The sequence below is a fragment of the Oncorhynchus keta genome, chromosome 17 (assembly GCF_023373465.1).
Source record: "Oncorhynchus keta strain PuntledgeMale-10-30-2019 chromosome 17, Oket_V2, whole genome shotgun sequence".
NCBI lineage: Eukaryota > Metazoa > Chordata > Actinopteri > Salmoniformes > Salmonidae > Oncorhynchus > Oncorhynchus keta.
Window position 1 is genome coordinate 24,990,886 of NC_068437.1, and position 13,960 is coordinate 25,004,845.

At 39.1% G+C, this 13,960-nt stretch overlaps 1 protein-coding gene across 1 annotated transcript in view; it reads left to right on the forward strand.

Moving 5' to 3' along the window:
* Nucleotides 1-8,598: 8,598 nt before the first annotated feature.
* The window catches only part of igf1ra (insulin-like growth factor 1a receptor), a 137,452-nt gene continuing 132,090 nt past the window's right edge, over nt 8,599-13,960 (forward strand). Inside the window, exon 1 of the mRNA XM_052465749.1 lies at nt 8,599-9,567. Within this exon, the coding sequence (XP_052321709.1) occupies nt 9,474-9,567 (94 nt within the window). The 5' untranslated portion in view covers nt 8,599-9,473. The remainder of the gene's footprint in view (nt 9,568-13,960) is intronic.

The window sequence follows — 13,960 nt, forward strand, 5'->3', positions numbered from 1 at the left end:
TTCTGCCCACTAGGACTAATATGCTCCCATTGGAAATGACAGGCTGTGGTCTATCTTGGGTTAGTTCTAAAAATCTTTAATACCACTGGGAGAAAAGACCTTGATGGCTGTATAGAATAGTCATGTGAACGAAGTGCAAGTTATACTGAAAAAAAATATAAAGGCAACATGCAACAATTTCAAAGACTTACTGAGTTACAGTTCATATAAGGAAATCAGTCAATTTAAATGAATTCATTAGAGTTTTTCCAGACAGTTTTTTCCAGACAGAAATACTCCTCAGCCCCCCACACACACAAACACTCTCCCTCAAAACTAGAGACATCTAAGGCATTGTGTTCTGTAACAAAAGAGCACATTTTAAAGTGGCCTTTTATTGTCCTCAGCACAAAGTACACCTGTGTAAAGATCAGGCTGTTTCAGAGAAATAAGCTTTTAGTGTATATGGAACATTCCTGAGATCTTATATTTCAGCCAACACAGAAAGGAAACCGCTGCACACTGCTGCTCTTGCTCCCAGGTGATTTTATTTATAACCAGGTTTTGACTCTTAGGTCTTCATCAGGCACATAATGTTCGAAATGTTGTTATAAATAAAATCACCTGGGATCATGAGCAGCAGTGTCCAGCGTTTTCCTTTTTGTTTTCCATGAGTTTGCCTACGACTCCAGGATCTGCGGAAAATACCTGGATATGTTCTTCAGCTTTTATCTTTTGTTTCAGCTCATGAAACAAGGGACCAAACACTTTACATGTTGTGTTTATATTTTTGTTTTGTATATATCACGACCCCTTCTGCAAGCCTTCTAGCTACAAAACCAAGAGACTATGTGTGTGTGTGGGCACACATGGAGTCACACAGATTGAATGCTGTGCAGCATAGAGGTAAAAGGCACATACCTACATTCATCACACCAGATCATATAATAACATATGCTAGCTATGCTAGCTACATTAGCTATGATTTCCAGCAAGGGGGTGGGGGATTATTGTTTTAAGCAGCGACTGTGTGTTTAGAAAGACAATTGTTGCTAATTTGGTTCAGTTCAATGTTGACTAAAGTCTAGGCTGCTTATTTTAAATGTAAGTAATTTAGCAGACACACTTATCCGGAGTGACTTACAGTAGGGAGTGCATACATTTTTCTGCGTGTCCCCCATTGGAATTAAACCCACAATCCTTGTGTTACAAGCACAACACTCTATCAACTGAGCTACATGGTATGCCATGAGGATGGCACCATCAAGCCTGGGGGTGTCTCAGTTCACACACTTGTACACTCTACTGGACGTCCCATTCAGGTAACATACACATAAAACACATTTCAAATATTGTAAATGGACCTCTCTCTCTCTCTCTCTCTCTCTCTCTCTCTCTCTCTCTCTCTCTCTCTCTCTCTCTCTCTCTCACACACATTTCAAATATTGTAAATGGATCTCTCTCTCTCTCTCACACACACACACACACACACACACACACACACACACACACACACACACACACACACACACACACACACACACACACACACACACACACACACACACACACACACACACACACACACACACACACACACACACACACACACACACACACACACACACACACACACACACACACAGCAACAGAGGACTGCTGTAACCACTTCGTCCAGAAGAGGGACATTGTCGTCATTAAGTTTATATATTAAAGGACTCCGTAGAGGAGAACACTGTGAGGATTTAAGAGTAAGATGTCACATTAAGGTGATATTCAAACCCTAAAGAGAAATGGTGTTTTGTTCCACTTCACCTTTCACAAAAGTTTAGAATGATAAAGAACAGAGAATAAAACCGGATTATTTTCAACTGCTTTGGGACTCCTGGTTATACAACACATGACCACACCATCAGATCAGGCTAAACATTGATGTGATTTTGACTTCCTGTATCATTACTTGTACTCCATGTCAAATCTGTGTTTCAGGATTGTTTAGCTTAACTGAAAAGGCGATATTAAGTTTATTTCGCAGGGACAATCTAAAAAAAGTCTCAGAATGTGAGTAGTAACGCTTTGAACCGGATATGTCCTTGACATATAGCTCACCAAATCATGATTTATATAATACATATACACTACTGTTCAAAAGTTTGGGGTCACTTAGAAATATCCTTGTCTTTGAAAGAAAATCATTTTTCTGTCCATTGAAATGACATCAAATTGATCAGAAATATAGTGTAGACATTGTTAATGTTGTAAATGACTATTGTAGCTAGTTTTTAAACCACTCCACAAATGTCCTGTTAACAAACTATAGTTTTGGCAAGTCGGTTAGGACATCTACTTTGTGCATGACACAGGTAATTTTTCCAACAATTGTTAACAGACAGATTATTTCACTTATAATTGACTGTATCACAATTCCAGTTGGTCAGAAGTTTACATGCACTAAGTTGCCTGTCCCTTTAAACAGCGTGGAAAATTCCAGAAATTATGTCATGGCTTTTGAAGCTTCAGATAGGCTAATTGACATTGTTTGAGTCAATTGGAGGTGCAACTGTGGATATATTCCAAGGCCTGCCTTCAAACTCATTGCCTCATTGTTTGACATCATAGGAAAATCAAAAGAAATCAGCCAAGACCTCAGAATATTTTTTTTGTAGCCCTCTACACGTCCGGTTCATCCTTGGGAGCAATTTGCAAACACCTGAAGGTACCACGTTCATCCGTACAAACAATAGTACGCAAGTATAAACACCATGGAACCACGCAGCCATCATACCGCTCAGGAAGGAGACGTGTTCTGTCTACTAGAGATAAAAGTACTTTGGTGCGAAAAGTGCAAATCAATCCCAGAACAACAGCTAAGGACCATGTGAAGGTACTGGAGGAAACAGGTACAAAAGTATCTACATCCAGTGTAAAACGAGTCGATATCGACATAACCTGAAAGGCCACTCAGCAAGGAAGAAGCCACTGCTCCAAAACCACCTTAAAAGAAGCCAGACAACGGTTTGCCACTGCACATGGGAACAAAGATCGTATTTTTTGGAGAAATGTCCTCTGGTCTGATGAAACAAAAATAGAACTGTTTTGTCATAATGACCATCATTATGTTTGGAGGAAAAATCGGGAGGCTTGCAAGCCGAAGAACACCATCCTAACTATGAAGCACAGGGGTGGCAGCATCATGTTGTGGGTGTGCTTTGCTGCAGGAGGGACTGGTGCACTTCACAAAATAAATGGCATCATGAGGAGGGGAAATTATGTGGATATATTGAAGCAACATCACAAGACATCAGTCAGGAAGTTAAAGCTTGGTCGCAAAGGGGCCTTCCAAATGGACAATGACCCCAAGCATACTTCCAAAGTTGTGGCAAAATGGCTTAAGGACATCAAAGTCAAGGTGTTGGAGTGGCCATCACAAAGCCCTGACCTCATTTACATTTACAAACATTTCTAAAAACCTGTTTTTGCTTTGTCATTATGGGGTGTTGTGTGTGGATTGATGAGGGGGAAAAAACTATTTCATAAATTGTAGAAAAAGGCTGTAACGTAACAAAATGCGGAAAAAGTCAAAGGGTCTGAATACTTTCCGAATGCACTGTATTTCTATTTCTGAAATATGAACTGTTTGTTTTAATGCAGAGCCTGACTTGTTTTCTCTTTCTTTCATGCTGTAGTTTTATTTGTCACTGTTTTTGGTCAGTCAATATTGTGTAACTTGCTCATTAACAATTATTGTCCTGTGAATGCACTGAACTGAGGAGTGTCAGTTCTATTCAGTGTAAGCGAAAGATCTAAGAAGCTGTGAGTTGTACTCTAACCTGTTTAAAACCAGCAAACCTTTATCCTTCAATATCCTTGTTTTTTATATCTGCCTCCGACAGTTTCCCTTAAATGGGCATACAAGCATTTCGCTACACGCTCAATAACATCTGCCAAATATGTGTATATGACCAATACAATTTGATTTGATTTAGAACCCATGACTGAATAGATGTTACAACCAGGTCTTCAGAGCATCACCCTAAGTGTAGTGGAGGTGGTTTAGTGAACCATGCACTAACCTTGTCTAAGACCTGAAGCTAATTTGTAGGCTTTATCTCAGGGGGCTTACAGTCTTGTGGCAATATACCTGGCACTAGTTCCTTAGCACAAATCAGACACAGTGGTATATTGAGGAATGGGCAACTCCAAACCAACCCAACTGATCTCTAAAGTCACAAATCACAAGGGCACATTATGCAGCTCATCATCAAACTGTGAGGAGACCGCAATGAAGGTCACTGTAGCTTTAATGCTCTTGCTGTGCGGTCTTGTCACCATAATTGATGGGGACACATCCTGTGCTGGGTGTCCTATTTTATAAAGAGCCATTGTTCATTATTTCTTGCAGTGTTTAAAAAGGCATCAGACACCCCAGGTCTTAAACACCATGAGGAACAAGCAGCACTACAACAGGCCAGACAAGCATCCTCATTGATAGGTAAAATGTGTCCCACTGGCATTTCATGTGTACATTTGATTCTAGTCAGGTTTTGGTCCCCATTTGGAAGCCATTGGAACTGAGCCAGATTGTAAATATCACCACCGGAGTTGAATGTACTTTTGCATTCTCTTTATGTAGTTTTGCATGTCATAGCTTAGCTAAAGGTTGGTTATAAGTTTGACTAGTTCAGTCCATTTCTAAAAACATTGCATACATGTAAATTGTGTCTTTGATGGCCATTTCTCCAGTAAGTGTTATGATAAGGTATTCTTTTCCCATGCCTTTGACTGTGGTCCCATGACACAGAATGGAATTTAAGTCATGTCTGGTTCACCAGTCATGTCTGTCCTTTTCTTTATTCTGTCTCTTTCACCATTACACAAAACCGCAAGCTTACCACAGAGAAATAGAATACATTTCTGGAATTCCACTTGCAGGGAAAAGCCGCAGTCTAGTGAGTAAATCTGTTTTTCCACTGCTATGGGTTTCTCATTATCGTGGACTCAATGAAGGTGTTTTGGCAGCAGAGCTATTATACTGGAGGGTGGCAGAGACATAACCTATACCTAGTCTTTGCTTTCCCTGTGACACACATACAAACGCACACACGCACACACACAATTGTGTATGTTACAAATCCAATAAATAACTCCGACATACTGTATGTCAATAGGATTAGAATATCATATTGCAAATGACCATCTCCGCATCCCTGTGAGGGAAGTCTGCCTCTGTTGTGTTGTTCAGGTTATTCCAATTCTGTAAACATTTCCCCTTGATGAAGTTTGTTAAACATTATATTCAATAAATGACTTGAAATATGCACCTATACTTCTAAATGTACATAGTTAGGCATAATGTTTAAGCATCACAAATACATTATGATTTTAGGAATATCACTTTTTGTCTCACACACAATCATCACTTTCTAAAATTCATTTTCTCCTGCGTGAGTGCTGTGAAGAACAAACAGCCACTCATTAGCATGTGTGATCCTCTGGTGGTAAACACACTTATTTCCACTTGAGTGCTGGGGCAGAAGGAAAGCAAACGAGTGGCGATCAAGGTAGGTGGGCCCTGCCGCCACTCTTTATGAGTAACTGTTTATGATGATTTAACAAATGCAAGTGGACAGGCAGGCCATTCACTGGAGACCAGGGACATTGTGTTGGTAGTACAGTGTGCAATTATGCAAGGATGACTCACCATATCTGCAGTCTGGGTGGCCAGAAATTCTCTGCTTGTTTTTTTGTCATATTTATTTAAATCAGTGAAAGGATTTATCTCTCTGAGACAATTTTATTTTCTGATAGAATGGTTCTGCTGACCATCAAACATGCTGCAGATAAAGTTTTTTTGTTGGCAGCCATTACAACAAGAACTATTGCATTTGACCTTTAATTAATGACCTTGGATTCATTTCTACCTGATTTGAGAATATTATTGCTGCCTTCTCTAAATCAAGTGATAGGGCCACACTACAAAGCTTCCATGCACCTTTTCCCAGGTACCAGTTAGGATTAAAAGAACAAGGCGAGAGTAGCCTACACTTGTGAATGACTGACCATTTGGTCTATTGGCTTGCAGTAAGATTTGAAATACAACAGGGTGTCAGACAAAGCACACTCTGAAGAAGCTGTAACAGAGCAACACACTCAAGAGTTTCATGCCCTTGTATAAAGGTGCATTGTCCAATGCTCAATGATGCATCAATACTATCTTTGAAGCAACAGAGGGCGCCAGTTACAAAATTGTGCTTGTATATGTTATTGATAGTGTTGTATAGAAGAGGTCTGGACAGATGGCAAAACAATATCGAAAGGAATGGTTTGCAAATGTTTATATGAGCAATAGTTGATAGAAAAATCAGTGGTGCTGGTATAGGGGTACAGGAGTGCCAGTAAAAATGTATTTTATTCTCTATCTCGTGTCTTGCCTTATTCTTTTGCCTTAGGTTTAGAGGCATCATTAATTCTATTCATTTAAATATAAACACAGTGATCATCAGTGCCCTCAAAAAATAGTTGGTGCATGATGCCACTGATTAGGTCTAGTTGTTTATAAAATATAAGTTTGAAATTGAGGTAAACATAAATAAAATGCACACTGTCGGTCAAAGTTATTATGACAGACACTTTCTCATAAGAATTCCTTGATTAAAGAAAAAAGTAGCAGGCCACACATCAAAGCGTTTTTGGCATTCCTATGTCATGTTTCACATACGATGCTGTAAAAGAGGCAAACAAGCCATAATGCCATCTTCTGTAGATTTAGATTATTTTGTCAGAAGTTTTTTTTGTTTTTCATTTTACTGTAAGATTAACATAAATAGGCCTACCTACTTTTCTCAGTTTTAACAATTTCAGACTTAGACTGTTTTCACATTCACGACAGCAAAGGGACATTTTCGAGAGGTTCTCGAGATAAATCGATTCTCGAGAGAATAAATATTGTTGTCTGAATTTGCGAAATTATCACATCTCTAGCGCTACCTCCGGAGGTCTCGCACAAAACTCGCTCGACAGTTGCACCCTCGGAGCAGGGCAGTGTAAACAGAATTGTCTTGTTGAGCTCAACACTCCTACAGTATAAACTGTAATAGTAGAGCTATTCTTGACTGAAATCTAAAGCTGTCACAACTATTTACACAAATTACACTAAGTATCAATAATTGATTCTTAATTTTGGCAACATGAAATTGATTTTGGCTATACTTACAAACATTTGTAAGTAACAAAATATGGAACATAATTCTCCACATAATTTATTTTGTCATGGTTGAACAAATATGCTTATATAATTTTTTTACAAATAATTTGTAAGTAACAAAATATGCAGCAAAATTCAATATGTTAAGATGCTAAGATGTTAAGATGCAAAATTCAGATTTAACTTATTTTATTATTTGAGGCCCGCCCATTGAGCGCTATCTAAGCAAAACAAGCCAGAGACAGGCTACGGACGAATGAAGGCTAATATTGAGTCCAATCCGTGCATTTCAATAAAATTCTGTGGCGGATTTTACTATTTTCTTTGGGCAATGGTGTGTCACAGGCAAAGTAGCCTATGTGCGCATAAAAAAATTCGGAACTAGGTATGGTTTGAGATAAACCATTTGAAAAATACGTTCCCATCCATTTAGCCTACAACCAAAATATTCCGACAAAAATTAAATCAAACAGGCACTGCGGAAATATACTAATATATAGGCTAGGGCGCTAGGCTATTTATATTCTCTGTGTAAATCTATACCAGTAGGCCTAATCTAATATAACAAATTGTTTTGCATTCTAAGAAAGAACAATTCATCAGACAATACAATGTTGCACTGTGATTGTGAAACAGCAACAAAAATATTTTGTGCTTGCTAAATGTTCATCCCGGAAAGAGGGATTAGGCCTGCCTGTTTTGATACAGCCAAACATCAAGAGGGGCTGGATTCTAACATTTCTAGATTTCATATGACGTTTAGACCACTTATATAATATTATATTCCCAGGAAACAACAAATAAACGATATTTCCTTCCAGATATTGTGCTTCTTACTACTACACAAAATAATATATGGAATATATAGATAAACCTATGTGCAGAATAATGCCTTTTTCTTTTTACATTTGCTTCCACTAATGAGACCAAATAGCTTAATTTACATTACTTTACATTAAGGTTGGCTATTGTTATAAATGGTTTACATGTAGATTATAAGCTCTTAATTATTTGTTTAGATAGTTTGTAAATGTAATAAACAGTTATAACACATTAGTTGAAACTGTGTGTTTGTTTTGGCACTTGCCCATGATTGCACTGGTAATAACAGATGCAGTAATAATTAATAATAGTGTAGTCTGGTCATATGCCTATATAAACACATGTAACCAATGCGTTACTGTTTATTACAGATGTAGGCTATTAACTGTAGCCTATATAAAGGGAGCTATAAATAACAGTGTACAAATCTACTGGAAACCTTTGTGTTATTTTTACATTTTTACATTTTTTTAAATGAATTAAGTGGAAAGTGATCTCAACATTGCTTATCCATGTCAGAGGCTAGGCCTACTCCATTCCAGCTTTTCTCCATTACTTGCCTTATGCTTAGCGCTGTGTTTCTATGTGAGCGGACCTGACTCTTGTTTACAGCAGTGATTCTACGGACTAGACCGAGAACGAGGGCAAGTGATAGGATAGCTGCTTACTGGAGCTGTAGGAGAAAACGAAATAATACACATCATCAACCATACACGGCTCACAGGACATAACGGAAGCTTGAGTTTGGTGCAAGTATACCACACTCCACTCCAACGGAAGCCCGATAGTCTACTCTCGCGTGGCATAACTATTTTTTTCAGCTGCAAAGGAGCCGACTGACTGCGTTAACCTTGAAGACAGAAAGCGCAGGGGGGAGAAAAAGGGGGTGCGATTGGTGAAACCATTTATGTTCTGGCGGATATTTTGGATTGCGTCTTGTTGGGAGGGTTTATTGACCCGAGTTACGTTTTCATTCATTTCCCATCTCAGCCTCCACCCTAGACTCTATTGTTAATGTCCATCACTCAGACGGAAATTAATGACAGAAGATCGGAAGACTCTTCGGTCTACAAGTGAATCTCGTTCGATTGCCAGTCATAAAAGCTCGTGCACACCATTACTGATGTTTCAAGAGATGGAGACTGAGGATGCGGATTACTGTCATATGTCGAGTAAAATCAGTGGCACGGATGTCTGTTTTGCCAGCCACCCTTGAATCATTCTGTCTTTGGCAAGAATAACGAATTGTTTTAATTTATTTCATCTTATATATATATATTTTTATAATATCCCTATACACAGAACCCCGAGACTTGGAACAATAGTAGCCTATCCTCTAAACACGAATTTGTATCGACCTGTCAAACAGTGCATTTTACTTTTTGTGATCTTGGTGGCATCATCTCCCTTTTCCACTTTTTTGGAATTAAGTTATTTGCTTTTTAGTGAGGTTAATAATTGATCAGGAATGAGATCTGGGACAGAGAGGAATAATTCGACCTTGTTTTGGGGTCTGATGCTGTCTGTCTCCGCTATCTGCCTGTTGTCCGCAAATGGAAAAAGTAAGTGTCATTGTGATGTCCTAATCAAAATAATACTGTAGCTATTCGTTGGCGTGTTTCTTTGGTTTTATCCTCATTCATGCGAGCTGTTACAATGCTTCAACATTTGGCCGTCAATGACATCTGCTGTTACAATGTTTATCGTTTGAGATTGTAGCTATTTGATCTGTTATTATTAACGTTACTTAGTTACAGCTGTATTGTTGGTCTGACTACAGTCAGTCAGTATCAGTAGGCTATCATTTTTGGTCCATATCATAGGCCTACATGCTACATGTTATTGTAGGCTTCATAGCCAGGCTCACATGAGTTCAGAGATTAAGCACATTTGGAGTAAATAGCCAAAGCAAGTGGATGATTAAAACAAATCTTAGCTATTGAAAATTGCTGAACATATGGTACATTGCATAATGTAAACATATCACATTAGTCATTGGAATTGTTAGATTTCCACAGTATCTTACAAACAAATTGTTTTTCATTTAGGATAAATCTTAGGCTCATATAGCATATTGTAGGCTATGAGTGAATTACACCCGTAACAATGAGTCTTTACAATTATGCTTTTCCGCAAACGAACGAGGATGAATTCATGGATGAAGGTTACTATTTCAACCATGTGGCCATTTTGCATTCGTAGTGGTGGTGGCAAAGCACGGTTTCGAGTCGAACCAATTTCATGCTGCGCATGCACATCCACAAGCATAGTAGCCTAGAGGAAAATACTGTCATATATAGGCCTAATTTTCGCTTTTGGCCTTTGATGTACTGACAACAAATACAGAAAACTATTGTTATTATTGTCTTATAATAGTATATAGGACTTGGTGTCACATTCAGGAGGAAACCTAGTATTTTATTAATTTTTCATTTCACCTTTATTTAACCAGGTAGGCTAGTTGAGAACAAGTTCTCATTTGCAATCAAAGTAGTAGGCTATTTCACCAGAATTAGTTTAAAATATATAATGGTAAAGTTTAGTCTCTTACCCACTTCTATGTATTTAAATAAAGGTATAGGCCTCAATCTCTTTACCACAGGTCTGTGCGACCTGTTAAAAGTGGTGTGATATTCAGAAACAGCGACAAGGTCGTTGGATACCCGCGTAGGCTAAACAATTGTTTATGCCATGAGTAAGCAAGGAATTGGTGGAATACACACGAAATGCAGATGACCTGTTCAGGACAATCACATTTACAACGGAGCTACTATCCAGTCCTCTCTCTATTTACAATACATCTCATCCACATAAAAGTTATATGTTAAAGAAATGAATAATTATATTTAAATAACATGTAAGTAGTTCCCACAAGTGCAGCACAATGACTTTGAAGGATTGAGCAGCTTGTAAAGAAATAGGTTATTTTCCATGACATAAAACAGTGCACTGGAAGTGAGCTCAGATCTCCCAATGTTTTGGTCATCCTCTGCTTTGAGGACTGTTTATATACATTCCCCATCCATCTTGCAATCCTTTCTCACAACAGTTCCTGTAGCCTGTCATAGAATCTCCTAATTGTGCTGATTGGTGTAAATAGTGTGCTTCATCATGTTTTGAGTAGTCTCTATGAAGAGGCAATGGCTTGTTAGTTGGTGGAGAAGACAACTGTGGCAGGACAAGAAGGGGCAGGTCTTTTTGAAGAGTGAATAAAGTGGTCATGATGTTTCGAAGCAAGCTCCTTTGTCAATATTTCTCTTGAAGTTGGACCTATGTTAAGGTTTGCACAGTATACAATTCTCCAGTCTTATTCATGTACACCTGTAAAGACAGTTGAAGCTATATGACCTAAATAGAACAAACATGTTTTATCCAGTCATGTGTTATCTGAATGGGAAAAGTTGAATGAGCCTCAGTGAGTTTAGGAATACTTTTCCCCCTCTGAATAGAGTATGGCCAGTTTGTTACCATTAAATACAATTTCATTTGTCACTTCCTTCATAAACAACAGGGGTAGACTAACAGTGAAACCCTTACTTACTGGCCCTTCCCAACAATTCAGAGAGAAGAATAGAAACATAATAGAAAGATAATAACTTGAGGAATAAATATATTAGGAATATTTACTGTAACGTCTCACTTTGATGTTGTTTAAGTTTGACTGCTGTTAAGCTGCTTAGTTGAATCTCTAAGGCTAAACACCATGTGGTGGAGCAAAGGGACCCAACAGTGACGGAACCATGTCTCCTGCAAAATCGATAGATTAATAAGACCCTTCACAAACAAACCTTCTGAATTGCTCAATAAAGGGGTGTCGTTTGTTTATTGGTGAAACAATTAGTTAGACAGAGATTGTACTTAAACACAGTCTTTATTATGAGCTACTGTCAGCCAGTTGTTATTTATTTGTTTGTCAGGTGCTGATTGTTTTTGATTGAGGCCTATATCTATAGTACTTTGGTGGTTGCATTTACATTATAAGTGATTATGGGTATTCATCAGCTATTACATTTGCACTTGGAGACTTTATGAGGGGTTTTTATCTATGTGATTGATTTCTGGTTGATTTTGTAATACTTACTAGCTAGTGTGTTTGTGTAGCCCTGTGGATGTCATTGATAAGAATGGCTGTGTGCTGTGCTAGGACTGAGGAGAGGAAGGGAAGGGGATATGGAATAATGGAGATGATTTTCACATGGAAAGACGACAGGGAACGACCTCAATTAGCATGAAAAAATGAGGAGAACTCAATTGAGAGCTATTGACCAGTGTCGTCAGGCCAGCGTCCTTACCACTGTGAATTACAGAGTGGGGCATTTCTCAACACCCTGCTGAGCCCGGCAAGGTCCCACCGCCTCAGTAGGGAAGCCCATGAAAATATTGTATTCTTGAACTGTGTCTTGACACACAGCATGCTAATGACACCTCTCAGTCCACTGACACTGACCTCCAAGCCATGTGGTGAGTTTCTCAACATATAACTCACTATCATGTGTAGGGACTGGAAACAAGCCCAGAACTTTCAGGTCAGACCAATACAGCCCAGACAACAGTAAACAAGTGATAATAATCATGTTTGTTTACCATTTCACTTCAGCAACAAATCCTGTTTACATTAATTTAATGGTTAAACGTTTTTTTGTACTCTAAATTATTGTTGATGCCAGCCCATCTGTTTTCACAATAAACAGTGTACAGAATATACACTATATATATACAAAAGTATGTGGACACCACTTCAAATTAGTGGATCCAGCTATTTCAGCCACACCCGTTGCTGACAGGTGTATAAAATCGAGCACACAGCTATGCAATCTACATAGACAAACATTGGCAGTAGAATGGTGTTACTGAAGAGCTCAGTGACTTTCATCGTGGCACCGTCATAGGATGCCACCTTTCCAAAAGGGTCAGTTCTTCAAATTTCTGCTCTGCTAGAGCTGCTCCGGTCAACTTTAAGTGCTGCTATTGTGAAGTGGAAATGTATAGGAGCAACAACGGTTCAGCCGCAAAGTGGTAGCAAACACAAGCTCAAAAACAAGACCGCAGAGTGTTGAAGTGCATAGAGGATAAAAATAATCTGTCCTCGGTTGCAACACTCACCACCAAGTTCCAAACTGCCTCTGGAAGCAACTTCAGCACAAGAACTGTTCATCAGGGAGATTCATGAAATGTGTTTCCATGGCCAAGCAGCCGCACACAAGCCTAAGATCACCATGTGCAATGCCGAGGGTCGGCTGGAGTGGTGTAAAGCTCGCCGCCATAGGACTCTGGAGCAATGGAAACGCGTTGTCTGGAGTCAAGAATGACGCTTCACCAGCTGGCAGTCCAATGGACAAATCTGGGTTTGGTGGATGCAAGGAGAACGCTACATGCCCCAATGCATACTGCTAACTGTAAAATTTGGTGGAGGAGGAATAATGGTCTGGGGTTGTTTTTCATGGTTCGTGCTAGGCCCCTTAGTTCCAGTGAAGGGAAATCTTAACACCACAGCATACAATGACACTCTAGACTATTCTGTGCTTCCAACTTTGTGGCAACAGTTTGGGGAAGGTCCTTTCCTGTTTCAGCATAACAATTCCCCCTTACACAAAGCGAGGTTCATACAGAAATGGTTTGTTATGTTTGGTGTAGAAGAACTTGACTGGCCTGTACAGAGCCCTGACCTCAACCTCATCGAACACCTTTGAGATGAATAGGAAAGCTAACTGCGAGCCAGGCCTAATCGCCCAATATCAGTGCCCAACTTCACTAATGCTCTTGTGCCTGAATGGAAGCAAGTCCCCGTAGAAATATTCCAACATCTAATGGAAAGCGTTTCCAGAAGAGTGGAGGCTGTTATAGCAGCAAAGGGGGGACCATCTCTTTATTAATGCCCATGAATGAGATGTTCGATGAGCAGGTGTTCACATACTTTTGGTCATGTAGTGTACATGAGAATGATATTGCTCAGAA